Source organism: Lynx rufus, unplaced genomic scaffold, assembly GCF_022079265.1.
Source record: "Lynx rufus isolate CCGP_SWC_20201006 ecotype Redwood Valley unplaced genomic scaffold, mLynRuf1.p SCAF_7, whole genome shotgun sequence".
Lineage (NCBI taxonomy): Eukaryota > Metazoa > Chordata > Mammalia > Carnivora > Felidae > Lynx > Lynx rufus.
This window is the reverse complement of record NW_025814889.1, coordinates 39,416,661-39,444,097: the sequence shown is the minus strand read 5'-3', so window position 1 is coordinate 39,444,097 and position 27,437 is coordinate 39,416,661. Positions and strand designations below refer to the sequence as shown.

General features: G+C 36.6%; 1 protein-coding gene across 3 annotated transcripts in view; it reads left to right on the top strand.

Moving 5' to 3' along the window:
- The window catches only part of CUNH12orf4 (chromosome unknown C12orf4 homolog), a 47,118-nt gene extending 20,603 nt beyond the window's left edge, over positions 1–26,515 (top strand). For all 3 annotated transcript variants that reach the window (XM_047066552.1, XM_047066553.1, XM_047066551.1), the window contains 10 exons: positions 755–854; positions 955–1,076; positions 6,603–6,709; positions 7,278–7,475; positions 8,308–8,436; positions 13,379–13,453; positions 17,034–17,236; positions 24,423–24,480; positions 25,063–25,130; positions 25,967–26,515. In XM_047066552.1, the coding sequence (XP_046922508.1) occupies positions 755–854; positions 955–1,076; positions 6,603–6,709; positions 7,278–7,475; positions 8,308–8,436; positions 13,379–13,453; positions 17,034–17,236; positions 24,423–24,480; positions 25,063–25,130; positions 25,967–26,059 (1,153 nt within the window). In that variant the 3' untranslated portion in view covers positions 26,060–26,515. The remainder of the gene's footprint in view (positions 1–754; positions 855–954; positions 1,077–6,602; positions 6,710–7,277; positions 7,476–8,307; positions 8,437–13,378; positions 13,454–17,033; positions 17,237–24,422; positions 24,481–25,062; positions 25,131–25,966) is intronic.
- Positions 26,516–27,437: the final 922 nt, after the last annotated feature.

Here is a 27,437-nt window from a genome sequence, read left to right as displayed (position 1 = left end):
GTAATGAGAGCTTTATGACTTAATACCGGTTTTATTCTTAGAACCTAATTGGTAGCTTTGGGCAATACTGTATAAGCTGACTTCCAAACCTTGAAGTCACTTTAACTCATGTAAATAGAAGTAGAAAATATGTTAAAGCTGGAGTTGCAGAGTATCATCCTTGAGGAAATCTGCAAATGGAAAGGAGTCTTGACTTTAAACATTAGCCATAGAAATTGAAAGATTACCTAGATTTTGACCACATTCACTTATGGGTTAAATTTAGATTAAAATTTAGCTGTACAAATGACGTTGGTATTATATGACATTATCATTATTTCCACATCTGCATTTCCAAGGCTTCAAAGTGCTTTCCTGGTATTATAGTTGCCATTCCTGGACATACTCCTTTAAATTAAATTTCTTCTTTTCTTTTTTTTTTATTATTTAAAAAAAATTTAATGTGTATTTATTTTTGAGAGAGAGAAAGAGTGCGTGTGAGAAAGAGTCAGGGAGGGACAGATATAGAGGGAGACAGAATCTGAAGCAGGCTCCAGGCTCCTAGCTGTCAGCACAGAGCCTGAGGCGGGGCTCGAACTCACAAACTGCGAGATCATGACGTGAGCAGAAATCAGACGCTTAACTGACTGAGCCACCTAGGCGCCCCAAAATAAAAATTTTATTTTTGCTTCATAGAGATTGTTCAGTGATTCTGGAGTGGCCATATACCTTAAAGATTTTATGACCATATTTTATCTTCTTATTTATGTTTTAGACAAGGTATTGAAATGGAAAAAGTGATGCAGGAATTGGGGAAATCACTGACAGATCAAGATGTAAATTCACTGGCTGCTCAGCATTTTGAATCCCAGCAAGTAAGTGAAGTAGAATGACTTTTAGATACACAGTTGCGTTTTCTTTTGCTTATTTATTTTTGTAAAAAAATTAACCACTTGGTGTACTCTCTCTTTTTAGGACTTAGAAAATAAATGGTCAAATGAATTAAAACAATCAACTGCCATCCAAAAACAAGAATATCAGGAATGGGTGATAAAACTTCATCAAGACCTAAAAAACCCCAACAACAGCTCCCTCAGGTATTAATCATGTATGGTTCTTATTAGATGAAAGTTCGTTGTGGGTAAGAGTTTGTATTTGTTGTAAAATTGAACATTTTTAGTTGTAGATGTTTAAAAAATTTTTTTACTGTTTATTATTTTTGAGAGAGAGAGAGAAAGAGCATGAGTGGGGGAGGGGCAGAGAGAGAGGGATACACAGAATCTGAAGCAGTCTCCAGGCTCTGAGCTGTCAGCACAGAGCCCGACTTGGGGCTCAAACCCATGAACTGCGAGATCATGACCTGAGCCAAAGTCAGATGTATAACCGACCTAACCACCCAGGTCCCCCTTCAGTTGTAGATATTTTTAAGTTAGCAATGACAGTTCAAGATAATTTTATGGTTCTAACACCTTTGGTGTAATTTGGATTTATGTAGATTATTTAGGGAGGGGGGTTAGTTAATTGGTTGGCCTAAAATAGTGATTCCTACCCCCCCTAAAATTTAGCTATAAATCTCTTAGGTGTGTATATCTGAATACCCCAACTACTACCTCTTGGGGTTTTTATTTATCTTGAGTGTGAGAGCATGCACATGCATGCACATGTGAGTGGGGGAGGGACAGAGAGAGAGAGGGAGAGAAAAAGTATCCCAAGCAGGCTCTACACCGTCAGCTCAGAGATCATGACCTGAGTCAGAATCAGGAGTCAGATGCTTAACTAACTGAGCCACCCAGGCACTGTGTATCTCTTGTTTTTTTAAATTGGTTTCTGTTCAGTGCAATATGCATTGATTGAATGCATCTTAAATGCCAAGCACTCTCTAAGCAGAAAAACAAAGAAGATGCCTACCCATGTGGAGCTTATATTCTAGAGAGACTGACCTATAAATAAAACAGTACTGTATAGAATGATACATGCAGTAATATAAGCATGTACAAGGTACTTTTGTCTATTTGTCTACAATTTGTCTACAGTTTGTAAGTTGTACAGTACCTGATGGCCTAAGTACACTGTATTTCATATATTGCCCTAGAGTTTTTTTTTTTTTTTTCAACGTTTTTTATTTATTTTTGGGACAGAGAGAGACAGAGCATGAACGGGGGAGGGGCAGAGAGAGGGAGACACAGAATCGGAAACAGGCTCCAGGCTCCGAGCCATCAGCCCAGAGCCTGACGCGGGGCTCGAACTCACAGACCGTGAGATCGTGACCTGGCTGAAGTCGGACGCTTAACCGACTGCGCCACCCAGGCGCCCCTGCCCTAGAGTTTTGACAGTACCTGTGTTATTTCCTGGCTGTGTACTTGTGTGTTTGAGAATTTCTTTCTTTCAAATCTTAAAGTATATTCAACTGGAAATGTACTTAGTACAGTATAATAATCTTATTCTCAGCTTTTGCCTGTTATTTGGTATAAACAGTTAGAAATAGCATTTTATTTGTATAATGTCAGTCTCCCCTACTATTCTTACTTTGAAGACAAAAGCCATGTTTGTTTTTTCTATTGTTGTATACCCTGATCGTTGCCAAGTGTCTAGCTCTTAACACTGGCACATAAAACATACTCAATACATATTGATGGGATGGGTGGACAAATAGTCAGGTGGATGGATTGTCATTAAACTCTTAACCTGATATCTGTATCACCTTTTATCCATATACATAATATTTCATTTGCCTTATTTTCCCCAAGACAACACCTTAGAAATACTTAAACAATTTTTATGATTAGAAATGGGATAGCATCCTTGGCACTAACATATTTTACGTATTTGACTATAGTCCTCATTTCAAATAAAAATATTAACACAATACAAAGGGAGGGGTGGGTGGAAAGATGGGTTGGGAACATCTGTTTAATGTAAATGGTGTTTCTCAAACTGTTGGTTTCAATCTGTTAGGATCATTCTAGATTCTTTACTTTCCACTCAGACTTTTAAAAATAACAATAAAATGTAATGGAATGAACTGGAATGGAAGAGAGTAGAGTAGAATAGGTGGAAAATATGAGAGCACATCATGCATGAAGCTTCCTATAAATAAATGTGTGTATTAAGCCAAAATGTAAAGTATATACTGTATGTTGTGGTCAGAAATGTGGAAAGTCACTGATTTCAGGAAGCTGAGAAAGCCCCTGATTATAAACATTATCTCTCATTTTGCTGCTATAGTTTCAGAACTTCAATCTATAGAATCAGTTCCATTGTGTACCTGTTGGCTTCTAGCTGGTGCTGCTTTTAAAAACTAAATATTCCTAGGAAAAATGTTTTTAATGTGACTTTGTTAGTTTGCTTTTCTTGCCAGTAGGGGTTTCCTTGGGCAGCAGAAACCTGTTTTCAACACAACTCCCTATAGATTTCCTACAAGAAATTGATTAAAGTGGTATCTTTTTTAGTCATTATTTTTGTGTTTTTAAAAAAGCTATTTCTCGGGGTGCCTGGGTGGCTCAGTCGGTTAAGCAGCCTACTTCAGCTCAGGTCATGATCTCGCGGTCCATGGGTTCGAGCCCCACATTGGGCTCTGTGCTGACAGCTCAGAGCCTGGACCCTGTTTCGGATTCTGTGTCTCCTTCTCTCTGACCCTCCCCCGTTCATGCTTTGTCTCTCTCTGTCTCAAAATAAATAAATAAATAAACATTAAAAAAAATTAATAAATAAAAAAGTTATTTCTCTTGGGGTGCCTCAGTCAGTTAAGCATCCGACTCTTGATTTAGGCTTAGGTCATGATCTCACAGTTGTGAGATCAAGCCCCTCATTGGGCTCCACACTGGGCATGGAGCCTGCTTGAGATTCTCTCTCCCTCTCTCTCTCTGCCCCTCCCCTGCTCACACTTTCTCTCTCTCTCTTTAAAAAAAAAGTCTGTTGAAGGGTAAATTATGTAAATTAAAATTTACGTCTTTTAAATTTACATTTTGATGAGTTTTGACAAACTTAACTGGTCATGAAATTATCACCGCAACCAAGATACAGCATTTCACTTGTATACCTTTATAACCCATTCCTTTCTCTTTCCCTTCTCCTGTCAACCTGCTCTGATTTCTGTCCCTGCAGTTTTTATTCTTTTCAGAATGTCTTATCAATAAAATCAAACTGTTATGTAGCAGTTTGGTGTCTTGCTTCTTTTACTTACAATGCATTTGTGACTTATGCATGTTGCTTCATTTGTGAGTAGTTTTCTTTTTATTGCTCAGTTGTATTCTAGAAATTTTGTAGTTATAATGTATATGTATGAGTCATAATGTATTATTTCATACACATTATATATGAAAATATAAGTGAATATGTCTACTATAAGATAATGAATAAGTATATGTATATGTGTATATATATGTGTATAGTTTTGTTATAATATATTCGTTTGGTTTTGGCATCTGGATAATGACAGCATAAAATAAGTTGGTGGTCTGCCTATGAGCCTGTCAAAGGAATTGGTATCTGTGATCATCAATCTGTATCATGTTTTTATTTCTAGCACTTTCATTTCTTTTCTCTCTTTGCTGAAATTCTTTGTGCATCCTGTGTGTTGTTTTCCAGTAGATCTGTCATATTGGTTATTGTTATGTGAAAGTCTTTTTTTTAAATTAATTTATTTTGAGAGAGAGACAAGGAACACATGAGCAAGCACAGGGGAGGGGCAGAGAGAGAGAGAGAGAGAGGAGTCCCAAGCAGGCTCCATGCTGTCAGTGCAGAGTCCAGTGCAGGGCTTATCTCACAAACCATGAGATCATGACCTGAGCCGAAATCAAGAATAGGATGCTTACCCAACTGAGCCCAGGTACCCTGAAAGTCTTTTTCTTTTAGGCCCAGTACCAGGGTCATCTCTCAGTCTGTGTTTGTTGATTGCTTTACCTCTTGACAATGGGTTATTTGTTTCTTTTGCTTGTTTTTTTTGTGTCTCTCTCTCTCTTTTTAAAAAAATAAATGCTGGGCATTGTGTGTGTTTGTAAAGAAGAGACTAAGGTAGATAATATGTCCAGAAACGAACAGGCCATTATTGTGAATGTCATGCCAACCTAGTCAGCAGTTGAGCAGAGTTTGGTTTTTTCCTTCAATGATACCACAGGCTGCATTTTCTACCATAGTAAGCTGCTGCCACTTTGTATTTAGAGTGGGGCTTTGGGTTCTAGAGGGTTTTTCCCTGTCATTCTGCTCCATCCTCAGCTTTCAGTGTTTGCAGTCCTGTGCCAAGCATGAGGTCTCTATGCTGTTGCTCTACCCCTCAGGAGTAGACCATTGTTGTTTGTGATGTGATGCTAGGGTCATATTGGGGGTGGGAAATAGGTCTCTGTTGTCTTTGTCCAGCTTCAGTTGTGTGCAGGCCATATATATCTAGGGCTTGGGTTTGGGGCATTCTCAGCATTTCTACCTGTGCCACAAAGGAGGCTCTCTTGTCTCCTGCACAGCCTCCGGTGTTTTCTTGGAAACACCTGGTGGAGGCTGATGAAATAGATTTTGTAAGTACATGCAAATTTCCCTTGTGCCTGAGGTTCATAGCTATTCTAAATTTACATGCTAACCCACACTTGTCCTTTAAGAATTGTTAAACTTTTAGCCATTTCTTCCTATCTCCTTACATTGCAGCAACTCATTTCCACCATGCTCTGCCAAAGATGAAAACTGTGTCTCCTGTCTGTCCTTGAGGGATGTGTTGCACTTTAGAATTGATTGGTTGCCTTGTTACCTCAAATTTCAGGAAAGTTATGATTTTATAGATTATCCGGCTTTTTCTTGTTGTTAGAGTGGGAGCAACAGTCTCTTGTGGCTTTTCACATCCTAAAGTGAGGATGTTTTGTTAATATCAATTTTTTAGGTTTAAATTTGCCGTATATACTAATGAAGTCAATCAGTGAGACTAAGAGACTGTTTGGAACAACCCCGAAAATGTAGTCCAGAATGACTATTATAGACTTATATCATCTTCCACATACCATGAAATTTGAATTTACAATTGTACAGTTGTTGAATGCCTCCATGGAAACCTTTTCAGCAAACACAAGAATGGAGTAGAGCAAAGAGAGAAGTCTTTCAATGGGAGGAGGCTGTTGACGGAAAAAAAGCAGGAAATGGTTTTAAAAAATAGAGGATATGAATACATCAAAATGAACTTTCTATTTTTTTTATTATTCCTTTTATTTGACTTTTTAATTTTCAATTTTTATTTCTATCACGTCACCTTTTTTAGTTTTGCCTAGAGCCAACCCTGATACAGGATATATTATATATTTTTTCAATATGCCATTTTAAAGTAGTAAGTTAAGCACTTCATTTAATCATTTTCTTAGACCACTAAGAAATACTAAATGGTAATATATGAGCTGATATTGCAATGACTGGAAAGAATAATATGCATTAGTTGCTGTGAGGAAATGAAAGAACAAGTAGGAATTTTAAAACCTGTTGGTGTATATGATTCTTACTTGTTACCATAGATTAAGGATAAGTTTAGGAATAGGTTAAGTGGTACTTACAGACTTCACTTTGCCTCATTTCATTATAAAGCTTTCTTTCCTTCAAGAAAAGTTCTTGACAAAGAGACCAAAAAAGCATACGAATAATTTTATTAATTGCAGTGAGGAAATTAAAGTTCAACCGAGTCAGTTCAGAGAATCCGTAGAAGCAAATGGAAGGATTTATGAGGAGCAGAGAAAGTTGGAAGAAAGTTTTACCATTCACTTAGGTAAGTGGACTCATTTTTTGTAGGCGTAATTTATTGTAACTTCTGAAGCTTTTTTTTATGTTGTAAGAGAAAAATCCCCAGCATATGAGTAGACTGTACCCATGTTATTTTTAATTACAAACGATGTCCTGCTCCTGAAGTTTATTGGCTGTATGCTTTCTGTATTCGCTAATATATTATCTTTTACAAATAGAAAAGTGAAATCTGAGAGGTGCCTGAGTGGCTCAGTCAGTTAAGTGTCTGACTCTTGATTTTGGTTCAGGTCACGATCTCACACTTTGTGAGATCGAGCTCCGTGTCAGGCTCCACACTGACAGCACAGAGCCTGCTTAGACTCTCTCTCCCTCTCTACTCCTCCTCCCTGCCCGAAATAAATAAACTTGAAAAAAATAATTAAAAAAATAAAGGTGAAATCTGAACAGTTATTAGGTTGGGAAATTGCAAAACCTATTTTTAATTATTTGTAGCACAGATTTATCTGAATTCCTGCCATAGAGATTTACATCCTGTTATACTCGATTTTTGCAGCTGTCTAAGTTTCTTTCTGGGACTGTTGCCCACCCCCTAGGAGCCCAGTTGAAGACCATGCATAATTTGAGATTGCTGAGAGCAGATATGCTGGACTTCTGTAAGCACAAAAGAAATCACCGAAGTGGCGTGAAACTCCATCGACTCCAGACTGCACTGTCACTTTATTCCACCTCTCTCTGTGGCCTGGTTTTACTTGTAGACAATCGAATCAATTCATATAGTGGTATTAAAAGAGGTAAGTTAACATTGCATATTTATTCCGTTAAATTTCTCCTTTGAATACCATTCTTACAAAGAAAGGGATTATAGAAAAACAAAAATTTTAGTTAACCCTAGTATTCTGGTAGCCAAGCAACACACATCCCCAGCCTTGGCTATTTTAGATTTCTGTCATACTTCAGCATGGGTAAAGTGCTTCAGGATATTTACTTTTTCTTAAAATTGTGTTATCTCATAAGTAGTGCTCTTATAGGATTCTTGCTTCAAGGCATAACAGAAAGAATAATCAAGATGTAAATGTATTCAGTTCAGAAGCAGATCCTGGCTCAGTGAATTTTAGCTCATCCTTTTGTCCTTTCTTCCTTGTTTTTTTTAGATAGCCTACTTCTTAAATGTGCTAGGTAATAATCTATGTTCCCTCTGTAAAACTCACTTTTTATGATTTTTAAAAAAATTTTAAATATATAAAGTATATTGAATTGTGTAACTTTTTAAAGAAGCTTGAATAGAGTTTATTTCCCACCATAAATATGAGAACTTTCTTGTATTTTTTAACACTTTCTGGGACTTGATTATGATTAAAGTATCTATTACTTAAAGCAGGTTTGGAATTATATAAAAATTTCCGTGTTTATTATTTACTCTTTTGAGTGATAGAGAGATTAAGTTTCTGATTCAAACAAAATTGATACACCCTAACTTAAGACGTAATTATTAAAAGGAAAAGTATAAGAAATCATTCTTGTGAATTTTGTATTTTATTTCTGCTAGCTCTCATTATCCTTAAGTAAATACTAAATATTTGATAGCCCACCTTTAAAAGTTTGTAAATGTTTTGGGTCCCATAGATTTTGCCACAGTTTGCCAAGAATGTACTGACTTCCATTTTCCCCGGATCGAAGAGCAACTGGAAGTTGTCCAGCAGGTGGTACTTTATGCTAGAACCCAACGAAGGAGTAAGTTGAAAGAATCACATGGTCAGTAAAACTCAAATTTTTCAAAGTTTCACTTTCAGTGTATTTTGTCCCTAAGCACTCTAATAGCATATGGACCGTTATTAAAATAGAAAGTTGTGTTGGTGGAAAAGTGGAGGAAAGAAATTAAGGAAAAAACTCAGGATCTTTAGAAGGTTGAATTCTGTTCTAAATTTTCTTTTTTGCATGATTTTGTTTAATAGCCTTAGCAAAAACTTTTTAAATTTAAATTCTATAATTATACTTGAGGTAGGCACTCAATGTAAAGTTGATGATTTTTCTTTCTTAAGATTATTTTTGAGACAGAGAGAGAGCACACAGGGGCAGAGAAGGGGCAGAGAGAGAAGGGAAAGCCAAGAAGGCTCTGTGCTAACGGCAGGGAGCCTAATGCAGGGCTCAAACTCACGAACCTGAAATCATGACCTGAGCTGAAGTCGGATCTTAACCAACTGAGCCACAGAGAGGCCCCAGTGATCTTTTGGTCTGAGTTCTATATCTCTAAAATGGACATAATTATTATGTTTTGAAGTCATAGAATTAATAGTAGCACAAAATACACACTTTTTTATACATTTCATCTTTGATTCCTCCTAGGTAGCAGGATGTCAATTATAAGAATTGTTTTTGATTGTTCTTTAAAAAAATCACTATGTCCAGAACTATGTCCTGCTTTTTTCATATTTATCCAAAATTTAAACATCCTTTCTAACTCTTTGGGAAATTATTTTTAAAACTATAGAAAACATTCATGACATCTTTCTGTGTAAGATCTCTATTCGTAGACTTAAGGGAAGATAGAGGTAAAAGAAAAATCTTTAACTCAAATTACAGAGTAATTCTGTTTTTTTAATTGAAAAATATAAGTTTTAAAAATGGTTTCTTTATAAGTTAAATTGGCATCATAAGTTCGTTTAGTTAAGAGCTAAATATAAGGGTAATATTCATAAGAAATATATGTAAGCTCCATTTTTCTTATTTTTCAGACATTTCATATTATGTAACAGGCATGAAATAACAATGCACGTTCTCATATGGCTGGAATGCATACTCAGCATTTTAATTTATTTTTTTTATAAAAACTTGATGTCTTGCCCAGGAAATAAAATATGGCAGGTTTTTTTTTTTTTTTAATTTTTTTTTTAACGTTTATTTTTGAGACAGAGAGAGACAGAGCATGAATGGGGGAGGGTCAGAGAGAGGGAGACACAGAATCCGAAACAGGCTCCAGGCTCTGAGCTGTCAGCACAGAGCCTGACGTGGGGCTCGAACCCACGGACCGCGAGATCATGGCCTGAGCCGAAGTCAGCCGCTCAACCAACTGAACCACCCAGGCGCCCCAAAATATAGCAGGTTTTTAAAGTACGGCTGGTCAAACTTTTAAATCAGCTTATGTACTTGGATGTCTTTTTTGTTGGTTTATTTTGCAACTGCAGTGTTTAAAAGAAACCATTATAGTACTTTTAGTTCCTATGTTTTGTGTTTTGTAGTGAGCAAAGAGATACTATTTTATCTTTGCTTGCTGTCTTTGTTCCTCTTCCCGTATTAATTGTAGAATTTCTCACTCTCTCCTGATGCTAGAGTGTAGCTTTCTAGACTTAACCTTGGTAAGCATTCACTATAGTTTCCGTATTTATTCAATAGACCTTTTTTTTAAAAAGTTTTATTTTTTAATCATTTCTTTTTTTTTTTTTTTTTTTTTAAATTTTTTTTTCAACGTTTATTTTTTTGGGGGGGGGGACAGAGACAGAGCATGAACGGGGGAGGGGCAGAGAGAGAGGGAGACACAGAATCGGAAACAGGCTCCAGGCTCTGAGCCATCAGCCCAGAGCCCGACGCGGGGCTCGAACTCACGGACCGCGAGATCGTGACCTGGCTGAAGTCGGACGCTTAACCGACTGCGCCACCCAGGCGCCCCTTTAATCATTTCTTAAATAGGTAAAACAGTCTCAAGATTCCCAATTCAAACTGTATAAAAGAGCATACAGTGAAAGTCTTCATAATTGTCCACCAGCCACTCATTTCCCACCCCAGAGACAGCCAGTGCTGCCCGGTATCCTCCAGACATATGTTTATGTAAACATCAGTGCATGTGTGTGTGTATTTATTTAATTTTCCCTTTTACACAAGTGGCATCCTTCTCTGCACACTTTTCCACACTTGGCTTTTTTTACTGAATATTTATCTTGGCCATCGTGTCGTATCAGTGCATAAAGAGCATCCTTATACCTTCTGCTGTGTAGTAGTCCGTTGCAAGGTATCCAGTTATTAATCAGTTCTGTGATGACACTTAATCCATCCCAACGTTTTTTCTATCATAACAAATAATGCATGAATCATGTTACACATATAGTGCCACGCATGTGTGAACCTATCTCTAGGAATAGACTTCTAAGAGAAATTACTGTGTTAAAGGGGACATACATTTATAATAATATTGATAGTGTTCGCAGTTGCCCTCCATAACAGTGCCACCAGCTTATATTCCCACTCTAGATAACTGTAGCTTTGCTGTGGCACTGTGTGTTACATATGACACGTGTCAGGAAATCACACAGAAATGTATCCTAACAAAGGACCTTTCAGAAAGTTCCAGTATGTCCTCTTATTCTTCTACCATCTTCTTCCTCTGTCTCATTCAAACTAGCAGTGATGTGATCAGAAACATTTTAATATTATTCTTAGTAGTGACTAAAAGCATGAAGATTGAGATCATGACAGGTGTGGGAGAAGGAGGAGGATTCTAAGTATATTTATGAGAGATACAAAGTGTGTAGCAAATGACAGGAAGTTTTCAAACCACATACGGTTAAGGCAGTGTGTGTAAATCATGGTATTATTTTGCTCTTGTTCAAGCAACTATTTTGTGGTTTAAGTGAGTCAGTGAAACAAGTAGGTTTATAAAACACAACTTTCTTAAAGGAACCCACATGTTGTCATAGAAGAGTTCTGTGAAAATGCTTTCTCCGTCTTTTCCTTTTCTGTGCATGCCCACATATTTGTTCTACACATTTGCATCCCGATACTCAAGTACTTGTTTATTCTAAGGCACTCCCATCACTTGTTTTTACTGTGTTCATTATATTAGAATCTTTGTGTTTCTGCAGTCCATTTTAACAAGCCAAAAGCAATTTAGTTTCCTGTGCACATTTTATGTACATTTTTTTTAAGTGAAAAAGTCATTTTCTTAGTATTGCAAGGTATTAGTGAAAACATGGAGGGGGAATAGACTATGAACTGTTCTCTCTTATTCACTTAGTAGGAATTCTGTCTGTTCATACCCCATGTGAACAAAATTATTAGAGTCCTTTTTTATCATTTGTTTTCTGGGCCAATTATTCATTACTGATTATATGAAGTTACTTTCATTCAGAACACTTTTGAAAGCATAATTCCCCTTGATATTTTCAGGTACCCTTTCGAAGTTCTGTTTTCAAGTGATTTTCTGATGCTGACAGCCTTTCCAAAATAGTTTTGCATTTAATTGAAATACACAGATACCTTCTTAAAGATAGCTGCTTTGAATGCTAATATTGATTCTGCATTTTCAAGTTTTGGTAGAAGATACATCTGAATCTTTAAAAAATTTTTTTAAATGTTTATTTTTTTTTTTAATTTTTTTTTTCAACGTTTATTTATTTTTGGGACAGAGAGAGACAGAGCATGAACGGGGGAGGGGCAGAGAGAGAGAGAGACACAGAATCGAAAGCCATCAGCCCAGAGCCTGACGCGGGGCTCGAACTCACGGACCGCGAGATCGTGACCTGGCTGAAGTCAGACGCTTAACCGACTGCGCCACCCAGGCGCCCCATAAATGTTTATTTATTTTTGAGAGAGCGAGTGTGAGAGGGAGAGGGGCAGAGAGAGATGGAGACACAGAATCGGAAGGAGGCTCCAGACTCTGAGCTGTCAGCACAGAGCCTGAGGCTAGGCTCGAACTCACAGACTGCTAGATCATGACCTGGGCCAAAGTCAGAGGCCTAACTGACTGAGCCACCCAGGTGCCCTGAATTTTATAAGAAATCTGTTAAAAAATAGATGTACGTGTATAAAATAATGTGTGTCCAAGTATAATAATGTACGGTCAATTGCGATGTCTTATTTTACCAATATTTATCCTTCTAAATAATATCATGCCTTCTAGAAAAAAAGATTAACTATTGAATACCTAATAAACAGTCTTCCATTTGGGCATTGAGGAGGGCACTTGTTGGGATGAGCACTGGGTGTCGTATGTAAGCGATAAACCACGGGAATCTACCCCAAAAACCAAGAGCACACTTTACACACTGTGTGTTAGCCAATTTGACAATAAATTATATTTTAAAAAATGTTCCATTTGAAACAAAGTCTCACATATCTGTTTGAAATACATTGTATATGGTGTGGATAAGAAGTAACCCCAGATTGCAGAATGGGCTATATATCAAGTGATTCCTGGTACTACTCGCCATTTGCTTGGAGTCCTGGACAAGTTATATCAACAACAGTGACTCAGAATCTAAAAATAAAGATGGCCACACTACAACTATTTAACGAAGTTGTTTTATGTGTAGTTAATTTAGTGCCCTGAACCTCCTGATGAAAAATAGGGTGCTGGCAAGTATAATGTGGTTAAGACCATAGGATTTGGACTCTGGGTATATGAGTTCAAGACCTGGTTCTACCACTTAACTGTGAATCTTTGGCTAAGTTACTTAACTTATGTAAGCCTCTGTTCCTTCATGTATACAATGAAGACAGTAATAGTACCTACCTTGTAAGGCTGTGGTTTTAGGGGTTTTGTAAGAATTAAATGAGACTGTGCATGTAAAACGTATATCAGAATGCCTGGCAACTAGCTATCCTTAGAACATTTTTGCTGTTATTGTGATTGATTGGGGAGTACTAGAAGTAATGTGTTCTCATATGTTGTATGTTCTTTCATGTTGCATTATCTTATGAATAGATTCTGGAAACCGAAATGGAGGAAGTGACGATAAGGCTAAAAATTCTGACAGGAACTATTTAAATATTTTACCTGGTAAGTGGTATTTTCCTTGAAATTGCAGTTTTCTAAGAATCACATACATGGAGATCGTAGATTTGAAATACAAGTTCTGAAATTTAAGTTCTTGTAAAAAGTTTGTCAATGTGTTACTTTGAAACAACATTGTATCTACATAATATGCTTTCACAGATGTTCTGCAATTTAAATCTTTATTCTCATACTAGTACTGACTTGCTAGATCCATACAAGAAAAATTTTTCAAAGTTGCAAAAGTTTACTCATATTTGCTATTTTAAATGTCTTCTGTTATATATTGTTCCTTAAATGAACCAAGAAGTCATTTTTATTCTGAAATACAAACAATACTAGAGATATAAAGAGTTGAACTTGTAGACAGAACATGAGCCATATAATTTCTTATTTCCACTTCCCCATAAATTTTCCTGTTCCCCATTTCTTTGATTTCCTTTATTATTTTTTGGCATATTGTTTATCAACTGGAAATTCAGGCCCTCTTCCAGATTGAATTCATTCTGATGATGCTTAGTAGTGTTTATATGACAGGGTATGACAAGGAAGACATATCTGTTCACAAGCATGAAATCTTGTAAGCTTTTAATCATTTCAAGCTTGCATTTTCCTCAATAGGTTGTTTCCTCACATTTTCTGCCCCAGATTTTCTCCCATGTAGGTCACATTCCATTTAATGTAAGCAGATAGCACGCCCCTTTCTGGTATTCGTCTTGTCAGTCCCAGGCAGTTAGCTTGTGGTCATCAGCTTCCGAATTTCCTCCCACCTTCAGATATCCTACCTTCGTGGGTAATGTTAGAGGCAGGATTGCATCACCATACGCTGTTTCCTCCACTTTGTGGAACAGGAAACTGTCCTCCTCTCTATCTAAAAATACCTTCATTGAGACAGGATTTATTGTATTTCTCTTCACAGATCCCTAATTTAAATCATCCATATTTTGTGGCTTTCTTAAAATGTGCCAATCTTATTATCTATTCCGGAGGTACTGATGTGTGGGGTTTTTTTCAACTTACTTCTTTCTTGCTATATTTATTTCCTTCATTGCTCCTTTTTGGGAAAAGCCTATAAGTTAGTATTGCATTATTACCACCAAATCAGGAGACTATGTCATAGTCCGCATTAGAAACGGGTATCAAACTATTCAGTTAGATATGCTAACACCATCTGAATTGCCATGTAGTTAGGGGATGCCTGCACAGCCAGAAAGTTTACAGGAGATGAAGAAAGACCCAAGTCACAAATGCTTTTAAGTTTTTAAGTTGCAAAGGAAAATAGTTTTATTTATATATTTTCACCAGTAGGTTTACTTGATCATTACCTAAGTATTTACAGTTTATATCCTCTAATTCTCACAACAACTTTATAAGGAAAGCAGTCAGGCATTATTTTTTGCATTTCTTATACAAAGTACAGAGTTTAAGTTGAATTTATTTGCCCAAGATCAACTCAGCCAATAAAGGCTAGAGATCCGATCTTCTTAATACCCAGTCTAGTCCTTTTTCTTCTATATCATCTTATTTTGATTACCATTGCCCGCTCCATGACCCCCATTTCAGTACTGGGTAAAATGAGGCCAAGAGACAAGTCATGTAAGGTCAAACAAAGCAGTGCCAATTTGGGGATTAGGAGCACCTGACTTGTTCACTAAGTCATCTGCCTCACTGCTGGACCGCAGCCCATATTTAATGCTGTGACTTCCCTCATCTAAATTATCAGTAGGAGTTGAGGGGTAATGCACTTCACTGGGCCCGGAAGGATATTGTCTCATACAGTCTGCCAGGTTTCTGATAAACAGTCTGCCTCTTATATTGCCTTCCAAGGAAATCACAACTATACTTGCCACCACACAATTTTCCTTTTTTAAATTTTTATTTATTTATTTTTTTGTCTAGTTAAGTCCAAAAAAAAAAAAGACCTTTGCATGGGACCTGTCACTAGCATCTACAGGTATAGCTTACCAACACTGGTAACTACAAATGAATTAACACTATGCTAAAGTATATCAAATACTTTTAAGCATACATGTATTTATAAATAAAATCCTAAGGTAATGACTTCAAAGCAAGTGGAAGCAGAATTTGTGAGGGCATGGGTTAGTGATGAAAGTGTAGTACTTAGAAGAGCAAAGCTTTCCTAGAATTTTCATATCAGAGTTTCCAAGGAAGCATGTGTATTTGTAAAAACATATTCTTCATATGCTTGTATATTTTATATACTTATTTTGACAGAAACTGCAGAATGTACAGGCTGATGGCTAGTGTGGCTCCATACAAAATGGAGTAATTATAGGAAGCATGAATTCTAAGGTTTGATAAATGCTGCTCCAGCATTCAGTCTATAATCATTTGTTCATCCAGCCATTCAACAATTGTTTATTAGGTACCTCCTATGTACCAGCAACCATTCTATGTGCTGGAGATAGAACACTAAACAAGATAGACAAAATCCCTGTAGTTGTTGAGCATAAACAATGGTCTCTTTAATCTCAAATACATAATTTCAGTGCTGAGAAGAAAATTAAACAGAACAATGTAAAGGAGAATATGTGAGAAGTATCCTATCAGATAGGATTGTCAAAGAAGATCTCTCTGAGGAGGTGATCTTTGATCTGAGGCATCTTTGGTGAAAAGAAGTCAGCCATATAAGAATCTTGGGGGAAAACTTTGATGAGGTAGCCCTGATTTGGGAACAAGTTCTACGTGTTTGAAGAACTTTACAAAAGCCTGTGTGGCTGGGCAGGAAGAGAGGATGAGACAGTAGGATGTCAGAAAGATGGGCAGTGTTCAGATCATATAGGCTGCGCAGACCACAGTAAGGGGCTTGGCTTGTTTTCTGAATGAAGTGTGAGCCTGTTGGATGATTTGAAGTAGATGAGCGATATAATCTGATTTATACTGAAATTGTTTTGGCCGCAAATGTGGAAATGGTTTGTAGGTAGGCCAGACTGAGAGCAGAGAGATTAATTAAGAGGCTATGACAAAAACCTAGGTGAGAGATGATGGTAGCTCGAGCTAGGGTAATAGCAATAAATTGAGTATCCCAGATTTGAGAAAATTGTTGGAGGTATTACTGAAAGTAGTTGATGGTGAAGTGTATTGTGGATTAGGGAATAGATACTGAGATAAAGTAGTTAAGGGCAATTTCTATGTTTCTGTTCCGTGCCACTAACAGGAGGGAGGTTAGATCCATAAACTGAGATGGAGAATTGGTGCTTTAGGGTATGTGCAAGACAGGTAATCAACCTGTTTTTACATATTCACTTTGAGTTAAGTAGGACATTTTGAGCATTTACATCAAAATAGATGTGAGTACTCATTTGATTTACTTACTACTTGGTGATCACTTCATACCAGTTTATGAACCTATGCAAAATTGGCTATTTTCTCTTTTTTTTTAATCACCTTCTTTCCAAGAATTAAGGAGCAATGGCCATATTTGTTTCCTGAGCTCAACATATAGGTTCCTGATATATCTCTACTAATTCAGCTCATTGACTTCCCTAATTATAGTTATTTATAAACCCTATTGCTGAAAGCGATTGATGCATTTGAAAATCATGATTGCATTTGGTGTTCACAGGAGAATTTTATATTACACGGCATTCTAATCTCTCTGAAATACATGTTGCTTTCCACCTTTGTGTGGATGACAATGTGAAATCAGGAAACATCACTGCTCGAGATCCTGCCATTATGGGACTCCGAAATATACTCAAGGTTTGCTGTACCCATGACATCACAACAATAAGCATACCTCTCTTGCTGGTGCATGATATGTCAGAGGTAAGCAGGTATAAAATACCATAATTTTATAAATATGTTAACCCTTAATATGTAATAATAATAAAATCCACTTTACATTTTAAAAGCACTTTTTAAAAACTAATGCACTTTTGTATCTCCTATCTGGTTAATAGCATTGAGTGACAGATGATACAAACCAATGAATAATACTTAACCACTTATGTTCAGAGAATTCTGGCTTTATCCTACAGTACACAAACAAGAAAATAAAGTCATCTTTAGCTTTGGATAAGGCATATGCCCTTACTCCTCCCCCTTCTCTCCCTCTTCCTCCATTTTTGTCTTAAGTGGCATTAGATTTCTCTCCACATTTATATTTGGCTTACACTAAGATTAAAATTAGTCTGCATTCTTGGGGGTGGGGGTTGCAGCGCCTGACTGGCTCCGTTGGTTAAGTGTCCAACTCTTGATTTTGGCTCAGGTCATGATCTCACAGTTGGTGTGTGAGTTCAAGCCCCACGTCGGGCTCTGTGCTGACAGTGCAAAGCCTGCTTGAGATTCTCTTTCCCTTTCTGCTCCTCCCACTCTCTCTATTTTTCTCAAAATAAATGAATTTTAAAAAGTTAGTTTGCATTCTCTGAGTATGCATTAATAGGCAATAGAAGGAGATGCTAGATGACAAGAAGAAGCCAGCCTCGTTTTAACATTCTCCCAAGGATGCTCTTTGGGCAGTTCAAGTATTGGCTTCTACAATTAAAATGTGGCATAACCATTCACTCATTTTATTATGTACTGTGCATTATTGTATATTCTGAAAAAAAAAATCTTTCCATGACTGTTTGCTTTCTCTCCTGTTTTCCTTCTCATCCACATACAAACTAGTTAGAGGGGATAAGCTGAAGAGATAATACAAAGACTAAAAGGTCAATTTTCAATAGTCTGGAGAAACAAAGTAGCTTCAGCACAGTGGATGTAGGCAAGTCCTTCTGGGAGAGCCAGTGGTCAACCTGGTGATGAAAGGCCCATGTCATCAACTTGGTGCCTGCTGGTTTTGAGGTGGCTTCTTTTTTTTTTTTTTTTTTTTTTTTTTTTAAGCAAAATGGCTTAATGCAAATCCTGAATGCCAGGAAGTTTGGCCATTGATTATTAAAAGGTATTTCCCAAAGTAAAGGGTATATATAAATACTACTTTTTAGAGCAAAACACTTAGACTCATTAGCAAAGGCTTCATTTTAGATGCAATACCCTATGTAAGCACACAAAATCAATTCCAGGTAAGATGAGGTGATTTTACATGATTTTCCCCTTTCAGCCCATTTTTATTTTCATCAGACACATTGTTTCGATTAAGAGAATTCTGGTTCCATCCTGAGAGCTGCATCAGACTGCCTAACTTCTCGTTCCACTCACTTCTGTAGCCTCAGTTATACCTAATATGGTATCAGGAGAGATTGACAACATGGTTTGTTTGGGATTTTTTCGACTGTCACTTTATAAAGCTTTAATTCCATCAGGAATTTTTAGCCACTGTTAAGTTATCGTCACTAACTAGTCCATCTATAAAAGTCTTTGGAGAATAACAAAAAGTTTGTGATGAATTCCAGCTGCAAGGAAACATCCAAACAGTCCTGCAGCTGGACTCCTGGTTAACCAGTTTATAAAAATGGTTATATGTAGGTGGGAAACAACCTCAAAAACAGTATTTCCTAAAGTCACTAAGTTTGGATTTACTTCCAGACATCTGATACTACTAGCATTCCCTCTCCCACAATGTTACAAAAGTTACATGTTTTAAATCGGGACAGCCAGCTGCAGGACATTAAGTTTGTTTCCAAAGTGTCCATTTTAATTCACAAAAGTATATTGAGCCACGATCCTCCCATTTGTTGTATTTAAACATCCATTCGGGTCAGGAGGTTTATTCTACGAACTCGGACAACACTGCACAGGATATACAGTTAATCTTTGCTTTAGCTTTCATGCAAGGGCCCCAGAGCATTTTCAAGTGTTGTTTACTTCCTCTAACAAAACAATTTCTAGACACTCAGTTACCACATTTTAGTGTGTGCACAGGAATGACGATGATGTCTGCAACAGCCCATGTTCTGTGGTAGAGCTGTAGAAATTAATTGCAGTGTTCGAAAAAGAAAAAAAGGAAAAGAACAAATATTCTATCAGTGGGAAGAAAGACATCCTGATTTCACCAGTTTATCTCTGTAGATCTTTGTGATCTGAAGGTACTGGAACCAATCTAACCTAATAGATGTAGAATGAATCTGCAGGCCAAGAATCCAGAGTTCCTGATTTCCTTTTATTTTTTACTGTTAACCAGTTGAATAATTTGGGACTTAGGGTTTAGTTATTATAACTGTGGTTGATGAAGGTGTTGTTTTTAAATTTGTATTAGAATATAGTACACATATAGAAAAGTATACATAAGCATATAGCTCAAATTTTCACAAACTAAACACCCATGTAACCAATACCCAGATCATAAAACAGAACATTACACCACCCAAAAAGCCACCTTCATGCCGCCTTCCAGTCACATAAACCACACTCTTTCCATGAGGGTAACCATTTTTTTCATTTTGAAAAGCATAGATTACTTAGGCTTGTTTCTGTAGTACATACTGCTGTATCTGGCTTCTTTCACTCAATAATTATGTTTGTGAAATTTACTCATATTACTGTCTGTGGTTATAGATTGTTCATTCACACTGTTACATATTATTCCACTGTGTGACTAGACAATTATTTAGCCATTCTACTGTTTATGGACATTTGGTTAGTTTCTAGGTTTTGATTATTATTACTAATGCTGCTATGAACATTCTAGTACATATATTTCTGTTAGATATATACTTAGGGATGGAATTGTTAGATGTCATGGCATGCATATATTTATCTTTGGTATATACAACCAAATATAGTTTCCCAAAGTGATTGTTTTTGAATGTGAAAAATAAGATAGCCAGATTGTTCCTTACCTTCAGGTAATGGCTGAGAAACTGATTAATAGGAGTAGGTCAGATACCTCAGAGGCACATACCTGTGAGTAAAGAATAGTTTTTCAGTTTCTCCCATGGGTGCATAAACTCAGAAAATATTTCTGATATCTAACTTTCAAGACATCTACCAACTAAACCTTAATCACCTTTGCAGTTCAACCTTATCCTAATCAGAAGATTCAAGTTGAGTAGTCGAAGTATGGCCATTTTCTTTTTAGAAACCATTGTCTGCAATTATAACCACAGTTGACATTTTTTTATCTTAATTGCAGCAGAGTTAACATACAGTGTTGTATTAGTTTCAGGTGTACAATATAGTGATTCAACAGCTCTGTACATTACTCAGTGCTCATCATGATAAGTACTCTTAATCACCTTCACCTATTTCACCGCCACTGCCTTCCCCTCTGGTAAACATCTCTTTGTTCTCTACAGTTAAAGAGTCTGTTTCTCAGTTTGTCTGGGTTTTTTTTTCCTTTTTTCATTTGTTTTGTTTCTTAAATTCCATATGAGTGAAATCATATGGTATTTGTCTTTCTCTGACTTATTTCACTTAGCATTATACTCTCTAGATCAATCCATGTTATTGAAAATGGCAAGATTTCATTCTTTTTTTTTGGCTAAATAATATTCCATTGTGTATATATACCACTTCTTCTTTACCCATTCATCAATCAATGGACTCTTGAGCTGTTTCCATAGCTTGGCTATTGTAAATAATGCTGCAGTAAACATAGGGATACATATATCCTTAGGATTGGTGTTTTTGTATTCTTTGGGTAAATACCCAGTAGTGTGATTACTGGATCATGTGATAATTCTATTGTTAATTTTTTGAGGAATCTCCATACTGTCTTCCACAGTGGCTGCACCAGCATACATTCTCACCAACAGTGCACGACAGTTCCTTTTTCTCCATCTATTCACCAACACTTGTTTCTTGAACTTAATTTTAGTCATTCTGACAAGTGTGAGTTGGTATCATTGTGATTTTGATTTGCGTTTCCCTGGTGATTAGTGATGTTGAGCATCTTTTCACGTGTCTGCTGGCCATGTGTGTGTGTTCTTTGGAGAAATGTCTATTTGTGTCTTCTGCCCCTTTTGTAATTGGATTATTTGTTTTTTGGGGTGCTGGGTTATATCAGTTTTTTATATATTTTGGATACTAACCCTCTATCAGATATGTCATTTGCAAATATCTTCTTCCATTTAATAGGTTGTCTTTTAGTTTTGTTGGTTATTTCCTTTGCTGTGCAGAAGCTTTATATTTTCATGCGGTCCCAATAGTTTATTTTTGCTTTTCTTTCCCTTGCCTCAGGAGACATATCTAGAAAGATGTTGCTATGGCCGATGTCAGAGACATTACCGCCTGTGCTCTCTTCTCGGATTTTTTGGTTTCAGGTCTCACATTTAGTTCCTTAATCCATTTTGAGTTTATTTTTGCATATTGGTGTAAGAAAGTGGTGTAGTTTCATTCTTTCGCATGTAGCTGTCCAGTTTTCCCAACACCATTTGTTTAAAAGACTGTCTGTTTCCCATGGGATATTCTTTCCTACTTTGCTGAAGACTAATTGTCCATATAGTTGTGGGTTTATTTCTGGGCTTTCTATTCTGTCCCATTGATCTATGTGTCTGTTTTTGTGTCAATACCATACTGTCTTGAACCACTACAGCTTTGTAATATAACTTGAAGTCTAGAATTGTGATACCTCCAGTTTTGTTTTTCTTTTTCAATATTGCTTTGGCTATTCAGGGCCTTTTGTGGTTCCATACAAATTTTAGGATTGTTTATTTTAGCTCTGTGAGAAATGCTGTTGGAATTTTGTTTCTTTTTTCTAAATTTTTTAAGTTTTTATTAAATTCTAGTTAACAGGCAGTGTTATATTAGTCAGGTGTACAATTTAGTGATTCAACACTTACATACAACACCCAGTGTTCATCACAACAAGTGCTCTCCTTAATACCCATCACCCAGTTAACCCATCCCCCACACCTTTCTTCTGGTAACCATCAGTTTGTTCTCTATAGTTAACAGTCTTTCTTGGGGCACCTGGGTGGCTCATTCAGTTGAGCATCCGACTGTTGGTGTTGCCTCAGGCCACAATCTCATGGTTCATGGGTTCCAGCTGAATAGTTGGGCTCTGAGCTGATAGTGCAGAGCCTGCTTGGGACTCACTCTCTCTTCCCCTTCCTCCCCTTCTCTCCCCCGATCTCTCTGTCTCAAAACAAATAAATAAACTTAAAAAAAAAAAAAAGAGGGGTGCCTGGGTGACTCCAACTCTTGGTTTCATGATCTCATGATTTCATGAATTTGACCCCCACATCAGGCTCTGTGCTGACAGTGTGGAGCCTGCTTGGGATTCTCTCTCTCCCTCTCTCTCTCTCCCCCTGCCCCACTCATGCTATCTCTTTCTCAAAATAAATAAATAAAACTTAAAAATTATTTAAAAAAGTCTGTTTATGGGTTTGCCTCTTTTTTTCCCTTATGATTATTTGTTTCATTTCTTAAATTCCACATATGAGTGAAAACATATGGTATTTGTCTTTCTCTGACTGTCTTTCTCTGACTCCATCCATGTTGTTGCAAATGGCAAGATTTTATTCTTTTTTTATGGCTGAGGAATGTTTCATTACATATATGTATACATATAAATTTTAGAATTGTTTGTTCTAGCTCTGTGAAAAATGCTGGTGGTATTTTGGTAGGGATTACATTAAATGTGTAGATTGCTTTGGGTAGTATAGGCATTTTAGCAGTATTTGTTCTTCTGATCCATGAACATGGAATATCTTTCCATTTCTTTGTGTCTTCTTCAATTTCTTTCAGCAGTGTTTTCTAGTTTTCAGAGCACAGGTCTTTTACCTCTTTGGTTAGCTTTATTCCTAGGTATCTTACAGTCTGTGGTGCAAATGGGATTGTTTCCTTTTTTTTTTTTTTATGTTTATTTATTTGTTTTTGAGAGAGAGAGAGAACACAAGCAGAGGAGGGACAGAAAGGGAGAGGGAAACACAGAATCCAAAGCAGCCTCCAGGCTCTGAGCTGACAGCTCAGACACGGGGCTTGAACCCACAAACTCTGAGATCATAACATAATTATGTTATGAAAATGGCACCTTACCTCTGTTGTCTTTCCACCAAAACCGATAGCTTCAGTCTGACCATGAGAAAAACATCAAACAAATCCCAGTAGAAAACATCCTATAAATTACCTGACCAGGACTCCTCAATAACAAGGGAAGTCTGAGAAACTCACAGGCCTAAGGTGACATAATAACTCAATATATGGTAGTATGCTGGATGTGATCCTGGAACAGAAAACATCTTAGGTAAAAACAAAGGAAATCTGCATAAACTGTGAACTTTAGTTAATAATAAGGTATCAATAGTGATTCTTTCTCTTTTTTTTTTTTTGGTTATTAAATTATTTGTTTATTGTACTGCATTTAATGCACCCAGTAGAAAGATTAAAAATGTATTCAGGGTTTATTTTGAACTGACAGCAAATAAAAATCCTTTTGAGATCATGACAATTTGACAGCATTATGATTAAGTTCAATAAAGGTACATGGGGTATTTGGAAGATCAGATTCTATAGCTGCCTCTCTTTAAGGCTTCTAATTCATCTAGTTCCTTAAATGATAGGGGGGAAAGCCCATATTTGGTCAGGAAACATTTCAAAATAAAGTCATAGGTTCTCTCAGTAAAATGTCTTTTCATGTCAGTTGTTAAAATGGAGCCGTGGGGTGGGGGCTTTTTTTAGACAAATGGATGCATTTGGTTTGGTAGGTGGCTGGAATGGGATGTTTATTTCTGTTACTTTCATATGTATACAATAAAAGCATTTTAATGCACTGTTCAAATATTAATACAATTTAATGGAGTTATTCGTGCTAAAATTGAGAGTAGTTGGAGTTCTTATGTCATTTATATTTGTCTTTAAAATTAATTCTCTAGAAAGTTTTAAGGGTATGTTTAATTTTTTTAATTACACTTACTAGGATAATTAAATTGGTTTGTATTCCACAGATATAGTCTAACAGCCATAAGGAGTTATATACCTAAAGACCAGAAGAAATCCAGCTTACGTTAACCAAAAGTTGCCTGATTCTGCTCGCAAAGTAGATGGTCAATGTTATAGACAAATTAAGATCTGATTTTTTTTTTCTTACAGAGTTCTGTTAAAAACATATGATATGTTTTGGTTCTGTTTTTAGGAAATGACTATACCATGGTGCTTAAGGAGAGCAGAACTGGTGTTCAAGTGTGTCAAAGGTGAGCATAACCTTATATTTAACAACATGATCTGTATTTCTTACTCCCAAATATTGAAACAAGATCAACCCAGGAGAAAGAATATGAACATTACCTCTGTCATCTCGTACCTCAGTTAAAAGTGGTTTAACAAACAAATATGTTTTACTTCTCTTTTTCCAGTCATAAACAAATCTCTGGCCCTCTTGAAATACAGGAATATTTGGATGTTATTTATATTTTGCTCTGATTATAGCTTGCTCTCTATTGCCTTTTTATTTTCTTAAAAAAGAAAAAAATAGAACCACATCTTCAATTAATCTTTAATAACCTGCTTTAGCTTCATTGTATGGAGATTAAATAGGACTTGAGAAATCCTAAATGAGAATACGTTGACAAAATTATGTTAAACTTCTCTGGCATGGAGAATTAAGGATTGTAGAAATTTATCTGTTCTTTGGATCTTGGCTCGCCTACACACAAGTGGCTACCTGAAAAGGAATGACACAAAGCCCCACAATGATAATTCAGTTTATTTCCATAAGGGACTTGTAGGTTTGAAGACCAAAATGCATAATTCAGCAAAGTGTTGTTCTATTTTAGGTTTCATGATGGAAATGGCTTCTTGGGATGGAGGTATTTCCAGGACGGTGCAGTTTCTGGTACCACAGGTGTGTTATGTGAATAGATCTTTGCTATAGTATTGCTCCTAGATATAGCTAGGCACACTGCCCTAAACTCAACATAATATAAAAACACTAACAGCTTTCTATTTGTTAAGAGAAGTGTTTGGGGGCGCCTGGGTGGCGCAGTCGGTTAAGCGTCCGACTTCAGCCAGGTCACGATCTCGCAGTCCGTGAGTTCGAGCCCCGCGTCAGGCTCTGGGCTGATGGCTCGGAGCCTGGAGCCTGTTTCCGATTCTGTGTCTCCCTCTCTCTCTGCCCCTCCCCCGTTCATGCTCTGTCTCTCTCTGTCCCAAAAATAAATAAAAAAAACGTTGAAAAAAAAAAAAAAAGAAAAAAAAGAGAAGTGTTTGGATGCCATAAAGGCATTTAGTTTATTGTCAGGGATGTCAGCATCTACCACTCAAGGGATCTTTTATTTAATGCCAAAACTGTATTTGACTCATCTTTTGGTTTTTTCCCCACATTTATGTTATATAGATCTTGAAGAGTCCATGTAAAAGGGCATTAGCAGAAAATGAGTCTGTATTCTGTACTGAGCTTAGCAAAGGTAGTGGTACTTTTGTTACTGATTACACTAGAGCTATGTAGGGATTTTTCTGGCAATCAAACTTATTATTTGACAGAAACAACATAGATTCTCAGAAGATTGAGCCAGAAAAACACCCCCTGCCCCATGACCCTGTGGCTAACTCAGTCATGAAAGAGAATTTTCATATATCTCTCTCCATATCCAAGATTAGTTCCATATTTTAAGTTACTTTAAAATTTTTTTTAAAAGTGATGATTTAACAGATGTGAACTTTTCTTTTTACCTCTTACAGAGTATTTCTGAAGAAATGTTCTATCAACTTAGTAACATGCTCCCCCAGATCTTCCGAGTGTCATCAACGCTTACTCTGACGTCCAAGCACTGAACCCTTAGAGACTGACACTCTGGCAGAAGACTGCCAAACTCTCCAGGAACCTGAGCTGTGCTGGGCTTCTGTCAAGCAAAAGATGCCCGGAAAGAGAACTTGCAATCCAAGCCACAAATCAAATCATGATGTGTGTCTGTGAAACCTTCCAAAAATTCATATACTGTATAGTCTAGTGATCAGCATTTTACTTATATATTTACTCTTAAAATGCCTTTTTGAAAGAAATCTTTCTTTCTACTGTTATGTCCTCTCTGTGAATATTAGTAAGTTAAAACATCCTATATATCACATCTGGACACTTGATGTAGGAGATTGTTGATTACATTTTTATGGAGACATTTGACTTTTCCAAAAGGTTTGAATCCTATCTAGTGCAAGACTTAATCAGCCATATAAATAAAATCTTCCCTTTACCTTATTTGCCAAGTGAAAATTAAAAGACATTGAGATACACATTTCAAGTATGGATTTCTCATGAAAATCTTTGTGGAAACACAAGCCTATGAAACAGACATGCTTATTCTTTTAAATTCTCGTGTTTGTAAAACTTGTTTTTATTGTACTCTTTCTAAAGTTTTACAAGAGTCAGAAGAAAAAGAAATGAGTCAGAAAAAGACTTTGGATTCTTTACCTCTGTCTCATCTTCTCTATATTATTGACCTTGCCCTTGTCTATTAATAACATTTCATGTGCTAGGGAAATAGTATGCTTATTTGCAAGCCTAATAGAAAGTTAGTCTAAACCAGCACCTGGCAGGATTTTAGTGCTCATCAACATTATGACAGACAACAAGGATCGTTTTTATTTCTCCATCCTGCTTCCTTCATTCTCAACTTCCTTAACCATTCTACTTCCTGCATTCCATTTTTGATAACTATGTGCCCATTTCTTTCTCTGCTCTGTCTTCCTTTTCTGTTGTCTTTCCTACCTGCTTAGATGCCACGTGTCACTTATTTCTCCCATCTATAACATTTTTATAACATCTGTAACACATTTGCTATGAGTAGTGGCTACATTAAGCAAAGACATTTACAAAAGCAATTGTTTCCTCAAATCCAAGTTATATGGATGTTGTAACTGGCCAGTGAAATGAAATGGAGGACGTTTGACATCATGATAAGATGATATATCTTGATTCCAAGGAACATAAAGCACTCTTGTTAGTATACCTAAAGACCTAAATGTAGTAACTTATAGAAACTCTTCTGACACACAAAATGCTTTCCCATAACATGGAATGTGTCTTGATTTTCTACTCAAGGAAATGACTGCCCAAGTAACAACGCTAAGAACACCCACTCCAGACTGTCCATTACACACTAACATCCTTCCACATTTTTCAGGGAACCTGATGATCCCACCAAGAAAAAGGTAG